At 39.8% G+C, this 13,804-nt stretch overlaps 1 protein-coding gene across 1 annotated transcript in view; it reads right to left on the reverse strand.

Annotated features, from left to right (window-relative positions):
- Window positions 1-851: 851 nt before the first annotated feature.
- LOC136855898 (dorsal root ganglia homeobox protein-like) overlaps window positions 852-13,804 on the reverse strand; it is a 41,016-nt gene continuing 28,063 nt past the window's right edge. The window contains exons 3-5 of the mRNA XM_067133338.1: window positions 5,261-5,610; window positions 2,877-3,030; window positions 852-2,391 (exon numbers count right to left, since the gene is read on the reverse strand). Coding sequence (XP_066989439.1) covers window positions 2,152-2,391; window positions 2,877-3,030; window positions 5,261-5,610 — 744 coding nt within the window. The 3' untranslated portion in view covers window positions 852-2,151. The remainder of the gene's footprint in view (window positions 2,392-2,876; window positions 3,031-5,260; window positions 5,611-13,804) is intronic.

Consider the following 13,804-nt stretch of genomic DNA (forward strand, 5'->3'; position numbering starts at 1 on the left):
AACCACAGATCAGTATAGCATCTTTCTTGGAGCCATTTGATAAAAGAATCCGTCATCTTACAAAGCTTTTACTTCACTAAATCATGGACGAAGTTGATTTTGGATATTGTAGAACCATAGAACACTTAGTTCTTAAAAGCAGATATGCCTCAAATCAAGTTCTTCTTGAATTAAAATGACAGCAGGCAATTAGTTGCCTGGTCGTATAGTTAATGCAAGCACGAACTCGCCACTTATACGCTCAAGCACAAAGCTCTTTTCCTGCCGAGAGCGACCAGATTTGTTGAACAGCAGCACCAGTATGCAGTAAATGTGCCTCGTCCAGAGGTCCTTTATTCCTCACACTGTTGGACTGTGGAACAATCTCCCTATTGAGGTTACCGTGCAGTTGGAACTTCAGAAGTTCAAGCGAAGATGCAATACATTGCTACCGTGATAGAATTCTCCTTGCATTTTAATAATCTGCTTACATATTTTATCTATTTGTTATTATTTTTTTTCCTTTTTTAATAAGTGAGAGCTCTCCTTTCTGCATTTCCGTTTACCTCCTGTTACTTCTCCCTAATGAACTCTATATTCTTTGGAAGCTTGAACTGCAAGTCAATGGACCCTGTGGGCTTGTTCCACATGAATAAGGTTCATCTTCATATAATAACAACATAATCTGTCCACACTTTGTCTTTTTTATCTCAACCAACATCACCCAGAAGCGTCTTCCATAAAATTTCCACAAAGGAAGATTGTCTTGCATCAAGTAAAAGAACCTATCTTGATGCACGACGGAATTGAAAAGGACATCAAGCAACCACCATGCTGGTTACTCAACTTCAAAGGATAATAAAACAACAGAAAGTGCTTTATACGACTTGTTAGAGAGACAGTTATCAGTTGTATCTATCAACTTCTACGGGTATTCCACATACGGAACGCTATACGCCATAAGCAAACAAATGGAGAGACGTTGAATGAAAACAGACAGACTAAGAGATTACAGCGCGTTCTGTCGGCCTAAACTGTTCACACGTTTTATTGTCCAGGGATACAAAGAAAGACGAGAGGTCCCTCGATCATCTGATCAACATCTTGAGCGAGACTGCTGCGCCAGTGCAGCGTAGCTCTAAGAGTATAGTTGTCCAACCAATGTACGAGGACACTTTTTTGGGGGTTTCCAAGTCTGAGAGACAGGTGGGCGTCCAAATTACAGTCACTGATTGTCACCATTTTTCACAGGCTTACAATACTGCGTCCGACTATGAGTACAGTTGGTAACGTGTTGGCCTCGTGATCTCGGGGACCAGCGTTCCGCTCCCCGTCAAGGGGCGGAGAGTGAGACTGTCTACCGGATGGTTACTGCCATGAGTGACGTCATGGTGTGGGGTTGGGGTTACCCTGCTGAAGTCCAACCGAGAGGTAACAGCCTGTGGGAGGACTGAAACCACCAAACTTCAACTCTGACTTTTGTAAAACAGTTCAGGCTAAGATTTCCACCACTCTGTGATCTACTATGTACAGTATGATGGTAGAAAGTTCCGTTGTCATTCATAAACGAATTTCCTTAAATACTAGTGAGAATGTGACATCTTTGGTTATTCTAGCAAGCTTCAACAGCTTATCATGAAAGGACTGGGAAACGGAAAATATGTTTGTAGCACTGGACAACAGAAGGATAACTGACGGAGAATTGTAAAAGATTGCAAATTTGCAAGCACTGGAAAGTTGAGGAATCATATGATGAAATCACAAAAACGTTTTTCTCTTGGAATGATTTCTCTTGAGACAGACAAAAAACGTGGGTCATTATACAGCTCAAACATTTAAAAAAACTTAACAGTTAGGACATACAAAATGCGTACAAGAGAACATTATACAAACAGATAGGAATCATTAAAATGCCCATGATAATGATTAGATCTCGTGAAAAACAATAAAAACTTAATTTCTATATGGCCAAATCAAATCAAAACTGAAGACCTGTTTGTAACAACGCTCCACATTTTCCAGCAAAAGATATTTCTGAACGACAGCAGCAAAGAAAAGCGAGGTACAATCGCAGTCACTCGTATCAGACGGGAGCAGAGAAGACTGGTGAGTGAGCGCGTGGGTGGTCCAGGCGAAAAGATGTCTTTCCTCGAGAGTCATCAGAGATACGATTTATTTGGGGACGAGGGAGGAGGAGGAGGAGGAGGAAGGGTTACTGGTGCTTGCGGCGGAAAGGTCGGTTGGGGTCAGGTCGTCGTCGCTCTCCGGGGTCACGGTCAGTTCTTCGTCGTTGTCGTCATTGTTTCCTGCTGCTGCTGCTGTGGTCGCTGCGACTGCCGGGGGCGCCTTGCTGACCTCGAACAGGTCCTTGGAAAGGGGTCGTTTCTCAGGCGACGAGGGACGACTTCCGGCCTGAGAAAAGGGAGAGCTAAGAAGACTGAATATGGCGACCGACGAACGAGTCAACATGTAAAATAAGGCAAAAGACATTACATTCTCTCTCTCTCTCTCTCTCTCTCTCTCTCTCTCTCTCTCTCTCTCTCTCTCTCTCCTGAAGCAATCAGTAGCTTCACACAAAAGGAGGACGTTCCCATGACACCATCTCTTCAAGTCAAATCTAAATAATCAGTCAACATACAGCAGGTAAATCAAATATCAGGTGAACAAAATTGTGTTCTTCATTTGTTAAAGCTAGGAAATCACACCATTCTCAAGGAAAATAAGAAAAAGGAAAAAATGACAATAAAGCAAGAGGAAAATGAAAGAAGAAAATGAACCCCAGGGAACTGTAACACCTTTATAACGAAACTGCAGATTACCAAAGTGAGTACAACTGGTAACAAAAGTAAGGGTATGTACGCCTCATTGCAACAAACACCACCTGTCGCAAAACTCACCTGAGTCGCGTGGAGATGAAGAGGCAGAGGGAGGCGTGGCAGAAGTGGGTGGTCGTGCAGAGGGGCGTGCGTGATGCAGGGACAAAGGCCTGGCCCTAGACACCCAACGTGTTCTTCTCCTCGCCATCTCAAGGAAGCCGCAGCCGCCCCGAGGCTGATGAAACGACAAAGTAAGTTCCTCGTTAGTATACAAATGAGATGTGCAGTAATATTTAAAGACATTGAAGGCCACGATTGCATTTTGTTGTTCCTTCATAAGGGTTATGCTAAAATGGGGCTGGTTGCAATAAATAATGAAAAGTTGTTTCTTACTGATTTCAGAAACCAGTCATCCGGTTGGACATGTGTGATTCCGAACTCTACTACAGTCTGCCTTTTAGCTCAGTTCTCCCTTATGTTTGAAAACCCACAGTTCAGCTGTCAATCCATGAAACATACCGTTGAAGAATGATCTATAATTTACACACATACACAAACAGTTACGTATGAACAAATGCACAGCCAAACGTATCTGAAGAGCTGCTGAACAAGAAGGATAAAAGGTAGACAGACCTGGATTATAAGAGACTGACTGATTGATTTATGGTTACTAAAACTGGCATCACAACACCTAGGTTATTGGTGCCAGGATGATAAAAGATTGGAAGCAGTTAGTGTAAATTTGAGAATGTGTAAAAGTGACTATTGAGGATGTAGGGAAGGAAATTCAGAGACTGAAGAATGGAAAGGCATCACAAGCTGATGAGATGATACATGACATGCTTTGTTAAACTGGTGGAAGTATGGTTGAGTGGCTGACCTGGGTGTGTAAGGTAAATCTGGATGAGGGAAAGGTTCGAAAGGCGAGGGCGAAAGGGATATTATTTTGTTTCTTTGTATTGGGATTAAGATGATAAGGATGAATATAAGAATCACAGGGGCAAAACATTACTAGTATAGGGCTTACCAGAGAAGGAGATTAACAGACAGGATTTAGAGAAGAGGGTTTGTGGATCAAGTGTTTATTATGTAATTGTCACGTGAGAGTCTGATCGAGGTGTCGGATCTAATATGTTGGGATACTCGCTGTCGAACTCCCCAGTTCCAGAGGTCCTTTATTCCTCACACCACTGGACTGTGGAACAGTCTCCCTATACTGAGGATGTCGTGCACTTGGAAATTCAAAAGTTCAAGCGAGGATACAACGCATTGCTATCCTAAAACAATTCTCCTGGTATTTTAATAACTTTCATTTTTATCTATTTGTTTACTAATTTGTTAATTTATTTTTTTTAATAAATGATTTCTCCCTTCTGCATTTCCCTTTACCCAATGTTGCTTCTTTCAAATGTTGCTTAATATTCTTTCAAATCAAGACAACACCTTGGGACTTGTTCATTTGGGTTCTTCAATTTGAATAATAATAATAATAATAATAATAATAATAATAATAATAATAATAATAATAATAATAATAATAAGTAGCTACTGAAGATGATTCTCGTTACTAAATCTCTTCCTATTTCTGGAATTAGATCTTCATTCATTTTGTCAACTTTAACGCATGCGCGCAGAAACGCCCGCGCGCACGCCACACAGAGAGAGAGAGAGAGAGAGAGAGAGAGAGAGAGAGAGAGAGAGAGAGAGAGAGCATTATTTTCTATGCTGTCTTTAGTATAAATTTTAGAGATTAATCTGTGATATGGTATTCGAAGACTCTCTCTCTCTCTCTCTCTCTCTCTCTCTCTCTCTCTCTCTCCAAGATCTGGCCGTACAGAAAACTGTCATTTGGCAACGCAGCGGAAAGCGAACCCTAATAAATGAATTTGGCATTATTGTATAGCTCATTAAAGTTATTGATCAATAAAAGAAAATATAGGTATAGTAAATTTGACATGGCTGTGTATATTTCGCTGTGCCCATATATCTATGCACATCAACACAGACATACTGTGCATACACGTGTGTGTATATATATATAAATTATATATATATATATATATATATATATATATATATATATATATATATATATATATATATATATATATATATATATATATATATATATATATATATATATATATATATATATATATAAACATAATCCACCTGCCAAAAACATACCCTTATTCTCTCAAGTCCTTGATAAGATATTATATATCTCGAGAAAAACGTCATTTGAGATTTAATAAACCTGTAATGAAATCCTCACTCAAAATGGATGTGTGTTTTTTCCATCGCTTAGCGACGCGCCCTGGAATATTCCACTTTGTATTTATAATAAGCTGGCCTTATGCCAGCATGGTCTCCCGACCTTGCGAGCAGCCTGGGAGATCAGATAAGAGATTCGAGAGATAATTAAATAAATAAATAATAATTTTTTGTGTCTTCTCGGAACCCACCTCGTTGCTACGGCCAGCCTGTCGGCGGTGGAGAGATCCGTCGGCGGTGTGGAAGCAGGGGACGCCGTTCGAGGGGCGGAGCTCAGCGATCTGTCCCCGCCCCTTTCTCCTCCCCCTCCCGCCCCCACTTGTGTATCGGAGGCGGAGCACGGCGGCACGGGGAGGGGAGGAGACGGCAAGGGGGCTTGGCTCCGCCCCCCTTGAGGAGGGCTTGCGGGCCCAGCCGGCGTCTGGGAGCGAGTGAGCCAAGCAGGAGGCGATAATCCCAGGTAGCGGAGCCTCCAGGCGTCCTGGACGAACTGCATTCGGGTCTGCTTGCGCCATTTGGCCCTCCGGTTCTGGAACCACACCTGTGGCGGGGAAATGAGGGGGTAATTCAGCAAACAAACAAACAAACAAAGGTAAAGCAAGATCCAGCTCAGAATTTGTAATTATTAACAATGTCCTAAATCATAGGAAATGCTGGTAAATGTGGGGAGATTTAGCAGGTGTTTCCACAAACACACAAACACACACAAACTAAGTTAAAGAATGAACCAGCTTAGACTCTGTATTAACTATATCCTACATCTACAGACATATTATGAGAAATGGTGATAAATGAGGGGAGATTTAGCAGGCGTTTTCACAAACACACACACACAAAGCTAGAAAAGGAACAAACTCTGAATTTGTAATGGTTAATACAACCTACATCTACAGATGTATTGGGAAAAATGGTGCTAAAAGCTTTCGAGAATAAAATGATGGTATTGTGCTTAACCTAAATTTCCAGCTGACAATAATTCAAATACCCTTCCTAACTGCCTTAATATCTTTCAAAAAGGCTACTTGTTTCCAATAGGTGGCATATCTCAATTTCGAAAATTCTGCAGATACTGCAGTTTTTCATTTTAGGGAAGTATAAACAGTTAATTAAAGGCTTAAATCCAATTCATGGATTACTGTAACTCACATTATCTGAACACCACCGACTGATATTTATTGATGACACGTAACAGCGCTTACTTGCTGCTCAGTTCAATAAAAAACAACAGCAACCGCGTAACCATGCAATAGGCTGTTTGTTCAAGCTCTCTTTGATAAGAGACAACAAAAGTAACAAGTAAAAAATGCGCCGAAGTTTCTTCGGCGCAATCGAGTTTTCTGTACAGCCGCTACGGCGTATAATCAAGGCCACCGAAAATAGATCTATCTTTCGGTGGTCCCGGTATAAATGCTGTATGAGCCGAGGCCTATGAAACTTTAATCACGGCCCCGTGGTGGCCTATCCTATGTCGTTGCCAGAAGCACGATTATGGCTAACTTTAACCTTGAATGAAATAAAAATTAGTGAGGCTAGAGGGCTGCAATTTGGTATGGTTGACGATTGGAGGGTGGATGGCCAACATACCAATTTATAGCCCTCTAGCCTTGGTAGTTTTTAAGATCTGAGGGCGGACAGAAAGAGCGCGGACGGACAGACAAAGCCGGCACAATAGTTTTCTTTTACAGAAAACTGAAACCTTCATTGAACTGACTTTCGAAAAGCGTGTTTCCATGGCAGGAAACGAAAGGGCGATTGAGTCACACCCAAAAAGTGCTCTGGAATCTGGAAAGGATGTAACGTATATTCTGGAATATAAAATTTAGGCCAAAGGCCAGGCGTTGGGACCTATGAGGTCATTCAGCGCTGAAAGAAAAATTGAGAACAAAGGTGGTTTCAAAAGCGTAACGGGAGGAAAACCTCAAAGCAGTTGCACAATGAAACAATTGTTAGGAGAGGGTTGCGGAAAGTAAGATGGAAGAAAGAGAATATGAAAGGAGGTACAGTAAAAAGGAATGAAAGAGGTTGCAGCTTGGAGCAGAAGGGTACAGATCTTAAAAACTACTGAGCTAGAGGGCTGCAAATTGGTATGTTGATCATCCACTCTCCAGTCATCCAACATACCAAATTGCAGCCCTCTAGCCTCACTAATTTCTATTTCATTCAAGGTTAAAGTTAGACATAACCGTGCTTCCGGCAACGATATAGGACATCCCACCACCAGTTAAGGTTTGGTGGGCCGCGGCTCATACAGCATTAAACCGAGACCTACGAAAGATAGATCTATTTTCGGTGGCCTTGATTATACGCTGTAGCGGCTGTACAGAAAACTCGATTGCGCCGAAGAAACTTCGGCTTATTTTTTGTTTAAATTGACATTAAAATGAAATTCAATGTCATCCTCAGTACAGCTGTTTCGATCAGATGGCGTTTGAAAAATATTGAGCGCTTCCTTCGATTCAGAGTTCGTGACGCATCTATTTTGTCCAAGAAATGGTTCTAAAATTACTCTAAAAATACGGTTAACAGCAGGTGAATTTTGACTTCTAAATATCCGCTTCATTTGTTTTTACATCAAGCTTTCATCTACAAACATTTTTATTTATATACCTTTAGTTTCCACGATCCTCCCATGTATTACGTTTTGTTGAAATTAGATTATTATTATATCATTATTTTTTTTTTTGGTCTATCACAGTCATCCTATTCGACTGGGTGGTTTTATAGGGGTTCGGGTTGCATCCTGCCTCTTTAGGAGTCCATCACTTTTCTCACTATGTGCGCTGTTTCTAGTAGCACACTCACTCTTCTGCATGAGTCCTGGAGATACTTCGGCATCTAGTTTTTCCAGATTCCCTTTCAGGGATCTTGGGATCGTGCCTAGTGTTCCTGTGATTGTGGGTACAGTTTCCACTGGCATATTCCCTTATTATTATTATTATTATTATTATTATTATTATTATTATTATTATTATTATTATTATTATTATTATTATTATTCAGGAGATGGCCCTATTCATATGGAACATTCCACGACAGGGGCCACAGACATGAAATTTAAGCTCCTCACAGAATACGGTGCTCATTACAAATTAACAGATGGTAATAAGAAATACAGAATTAAGAAATACAGAAAAAAATTGCCAAATTAATAAATAAATAGATAAAAATGTAACTGAACGGTATGCTGAACTAGCTAACCTAGATCCCAATTGGCGTTCCTGTTGACAGAACGGCAATAAACAACCAATTTTCAATCTCTGTCGTCATTGCAACGCATTCACTACATGATCAATACCTGGTATGAAAAAGAATTCGATGTTATGTACAACGAAACAGTGGAACGAATTCTTCGAGACTCACAAGCTGAGAAAACTAAATGAATTTCTAAATGAATTTCCGTATATATCTGGTGACATTATGAGGACGGGTCTATGATATCCGGCCAACATCGAACAGAGGCGACGCCAGCTTTGTGCCGCTGATAAGTAGAGTCCAGGGCGATCTGAGTTGCAAGTGCAATGTTGTTGATACTAACACTATCATAACTTAATTTTAATCAGTCAACTAAAACTTTTCTTCTGGAGTACCAATTCCAGACTTAAAGTCAGTCAACCTGTTTCTACTCTTCCATGTTGATCTAAGGCCAGATATAACAATTTTACGGGGTATAAATTATTATTATTATTATTATTATTATTATTATTATTATTATTATTATTATTATTATTATTATTATAAATAGGTAGTAGACCCTCTTTTAAACACGTGGTGTTGAAGGTGATAGTTTCATCAGCGGCATTCAGTTTGTATGGAGTTTTCTCTAATTTTCTGATAATTGATTTTTCTAGGTTACTGCATTCTGCAAGTAACTCACCGATACCTGTCATTCTCGGAGAGGAAACCAGGTTGCAAACTTGGGTAGTTTTATTTCAGATGAATATACTATACATGTCACAGAGTAAATAATAATAATAATAATAATAATAATAATAATAATAATAATAATAATAATAATAAATTTATTCAAGTCTCAATCCTGGTACGATTTCAGTTACCATCGTACTCTGACTCTTATTATTAATATTTTTTGGGGAGAATCCACGGTTATGTATGGGAACAACTATTTAAAAATGAACCTCCGCAGAAAACAGCTGTCGGGAATCTGTTCGATTCCCATTCTCAATCAGACTGAAAATGGGAATCGAACAGATTCCCGAAAGCTTTATTTAAATATATCTGTACCCAGACATACCTGTGGACTTTTTTCTCCATTTAAAGACTCGCTCTACTACGAGGATTTTTAAAATATTTTCTTTTATGAATATTATTATTAGTTTCCCCTTTAACGATGTAAGCGACGCTTCAGTTATTCATCCACCTCGGGACATAAAAACAAAAAAATGAATCAAGACAAAAAAATGAATCAAGACAAAAAGCGAATCAAGAAAAACTACAAAACTTGAGCGAACGAAGGTGCAGGACGCTACTCACAAACACACACACATTGTGACGTCACTCAGGCCGAAGCATTTTTCTTCAAGGGTTGTATACAATAGGAGTTTCCAGAAAAAACGGAAAGAAAAAAAAAAAAATAATAAAAAAAAATACAATGGTTGCGTCATTCAATAGATGGGGAAGAAAGAGGCAGGAGCTATTAATTTTGATAACGAGGATAATTGGTGATGAAAGGAGAGAGAGAGAGAGAGAGAGAGAGAGAGAGAGAGAGAGAGAGAGAGAGAGAGAGAGAGAGACCTCTAGCCTCGTCGTCGTCATCTTATTAGGGCGCTGCTCTGGTGGGGCGGTACCCCATCCACCTTCCGTTCCCCCGCTAGTGTCCTCTTCCGGATTCGCTCATGCCCTCTCCGCCACGACCACAAGGGGACGTCTCCTTCATTCGAGACGAGAGAGAGAGAGAGAGAGAGAGAGAGAGAGAGAGAGAGAGAGAGAGAATGTGTTGATTCGTATACGTAAAGGTATGGAGCAATGGCGGCAATATTATTATTATTATTATTATTATTATTATTATTATTATTATTATTATTATTATTACTATTATTATTTATGAGCTGAACCTGATTCATATGGAACGAGCCCACGACAGGCGCCACTGACTTGGAATTGAAGAAGCTTCCAAAGAATATTAAGGTGTTCATTTGAAAGAGGTGACAGAAAATAGATTGAATGCTTGAGATTATTATTATTATTATTATTATTATTATTATTATTATTATTATTATTATTATTATTATTATTATTATTCAGAAGATGAACCCTATCCATATGGAACAAGCCCACCACAGGGGCCACTGACGTCAAACACAAGCATCCAAAGAATATTGTGGTGTTCATTTGAAGGTAAAGGGAAATACAGAAAGAGATCAAATCAGAAAAGAAAAAAACAAATTAACAAATAAACAAATAAATAGATTAAAATGTTTTAATTTTTTTCGTTCACCGAAAAATCCGCTGTAGGAGAAACAGGACCTCGGTAGTCGACGATTAGTAATGGCCCCCGCAGTGAGGTAGTGCCGTCAGTGCACCTCATGCGGTGCACTGTAGGCATTACTTAAGGTTCTTTGCAGCGTGCCTTCCTTTGGCCCCTAGCTGCAACACCTTTCATTCTTTTTACTGGACCTCCTTCCATATTACCTTCATTAATTGCCACCAAAGACATGCGTTTCCTTCTCTAGGTTAATTACCTTAACTTCGGAGGAGCTTCATTTGAATTAAATACAATACAGAATTTAGGCCCAAGGCCAAGCGCTGGGACCTATGAGGTCATTCAGCGCTGATAGGAAAATTGAGAGTAAAAGGTTTGAAAGGTGTAACGGGAGGAAAACCTCGCAGTTGCACTATGAACCAATTGTTAGGCGAGGTGGAAATTAAGATGGAAGAAAGAGAATATGAACGGAGGCACAGTAAAAGAAATGAAAGAGGTTTCAGCAGCTAGGGGCCTAGGGAAGGGACGCTGCAAAGACCCTTAAGGTCACGCCTACAGCTCATCTCTTGAGGCGCACTGACGGCAACGCGAGAAGGAAGGCCAATTCTCGAGGCACGTCTCGCAAGTTCTCTCAGCTGCTCGCACGAAAAACAAAGTGACATCGCTAACCGTGGCTTGCTTAGGTACTTGTTCGTGCTTCCGATTCGCTTACGGACTTGTTTAGAGAAACGCCAAGCAACGCCGCAGCCATGAAACACGCCCATTGTGGGTCTAAACGGAAACAATTGACCATCAATAGAGGCCTCAGCCCTAATTAGGGAATTCCCAGCTGGTACGAGACTTCATCTCAACTTCCCCAACTGTTGTTATGTTCGGATGTGGTTGATTAAGCCAAACATTCATTGTGTCCGTAGTCTGTGTGTGAGAGAGAGAGAGAGAGAGAGAGAGAGAGAGAGAGAGAGAGAGAGAGAGAGAGAGAGAGAGAGAGAGAGAGAGGACGAAGGTAATACGTGCCTATGAGAAGCATACAACACTGTTACCGTCCAATTCACAGGAGGAGTTGAGCAACGGAATGCAATAATTCCTGAGAGAGAGAGAGAGAGAGAGAGAGAGAGAGAGAGAGAGAGAGAGAGAGAGAGAGAGAGAGAGAGTTTATAGGTTGTTAATTAGAGTTTTCCCGGGCAGCGCCTCTGAAGCTTACGACACTGTTACCGACCAGGCAAGCGAACAATTTCAGTAGTTGGGCAACGCATTACAATAATTCCCCCTAACAAAAACATAATATAAAAAGAATTCCCACTTTGCAAAAAGACATCGCAAAATCCCCCGTCTCAAGGTGTGAGTATTAATGCTTCTCTAGGGAAAACATGCGGAAAATCTGTTGCAAACAGAAATGAAATCAATCATCGTCAATGTCATTATTACAGTCTGCAGCAATTTATCCCCTGGAGAGCGGTTATTAATCATCCTATTTCTACACATCCAAAGACTGAACTTACTTCGAAAGCGGCCCAACCGCTGGAATGGAAAGCTTAGGCCAAAGGCAAAGCGATGGGACCTATGAGGTCATTCAGTGCTGAAAGGGAAATTGACAGTGAAACTGAGTCTTTCCTAGATAGTGACCCCCAAGGGTTTGAACCCGGTATGTATCCACCTTTGAGGCGTGTTTAGTACAAGCCTGTTGGGGGTTAACGTGAAAACATAAACTAAAGATTATAAATATCATAAAGACAATGACCCCCAAGAAATATTAGTCCTAGATAACGACCCCCGAAAACCCTTAGGGTCACCATCTAGGTAAGATCCGTAAAAAGGTTTGGAAGGTGTAACAGGAGGAAAACCTCGCAGTTGCACTGAGAATCAACTGTCAGGAAAGTGTGGAAAGTAAAATGGAAGAAAGAGAATATGAATGTTACAACTAGGGGTCGAAGGGACGCTGCAAAGAACCTTAAGTAATGCCTACAGTGCACCGCATGATGTGCACAGACGACACTAAGCCCCCTACGGAGAAACAGGCCGTTAGCTAAACCACCAAACGGTAATGTTATTCTCTCTAATCGTCGTACATTTTGAACAGAGTTGGCTGGGTGTGTTGTCGCAACACAATTCAGAACAAACATCTGAGCTCTTGTATTTTGAGTTCGTACTTTCTGTACAGGCCTTTACATGTTTCTGGTTTCCTTACCATATTCTACGCTCGTACACACAAAACTTTTATTTCTGCTTGATATCTGAAGGGATTTCAACTTCTTGTAATTATATTCTGATGTTCTGAACATGTGCTAGTGAACTGGAGCCTTTTTCTGATAACGAAAGAATTGTTTCCTCTGAAACGTGTTTTTGTACGTGTGTCAGAATTCGAATTGGAATATCAAAATTTAGGCCAAAGGCCAGGCGTTGGGACCTATGAGGGCATTTCAGCGCTGAAAGGGAAACTAACAGTACAGAAGGTCTGAAAGGCGTAACAGGAGGAAAACCTCGCAATTGCAGTATGAAAACAATTGTTAGGAGAGGGTTGAGGAAAGTAAGATGGAAGAAAGAGAATATGAACGGAGGTACAGTACACTCTTCATTCTCTCTCTCTCTCTCTCTCTCTCTCTCTCTCTCTCTCTCTCTCTCTCTCTCTCTCTCTCTCTCTCTCGCGGTTTATGGCGCAGTCTATTAAGCAAGATCTATCAATTTTGTTGTGTTTTGTCGATTAAAACCACAATCAGGTACATTTTCCAGGTGGGAACATTGTTTCTGTATGAACATCTAATTTCAAATCTTGAAAATGTAACTCTTTCAGTCTTCTAGACAATCCTTTATGATCTAAACATGATTCAGTTACTGTATTCATCCTTTTGCAATCTTAAAGACATAATTCATTTTTCGTTTTTTTTTTCAAAAAAGAAATGATACCGAATAAACGATTCCACGTGACTGGTCATCATATTTTCTGGACAAGGCGAGAATAAAATGTAGAGATTATAAAATGATAAATAAAAAAATGAATTATGTCTAGACTATAAGAGGATAAATAAAAAAATGAACCATGTCTAGATTATAAAAGGATCAATAAAAAAATGAATTATGTAAAGAAGATTAAAAAAGAATAAATAAATAAATTAATTATGTCTAGTAGATTATAAAAGGATAAATAAAAAAATGAATTATGTCTAGAAGATTATAAAAGGATAAATAAAAAAATAATAATTCTAGAAGATTATAAAAGGATAAATGAAAAAATGATTTATGTCTAAATTATAAAAGGACAAATAAATAAAAAATGAACCATGTCTAGACTATAAAAGGA

Source organism: Macrobrachium rosenbergii, chromosome 33 (genome assembly GCF_040412425.1).
Source record: "Macrobrachium rosenbergii isolate ZJJX-2024 chromosome 33, ASM4041242v1, whole genome shotgun sequence".
Lineage (NCBI taxonomy): Eukaryota > Metazoa > Arthropoda > Malacostraca > Decapoda > Palaemonidae > Macrobrachium > Macrobrachium rosenbergii.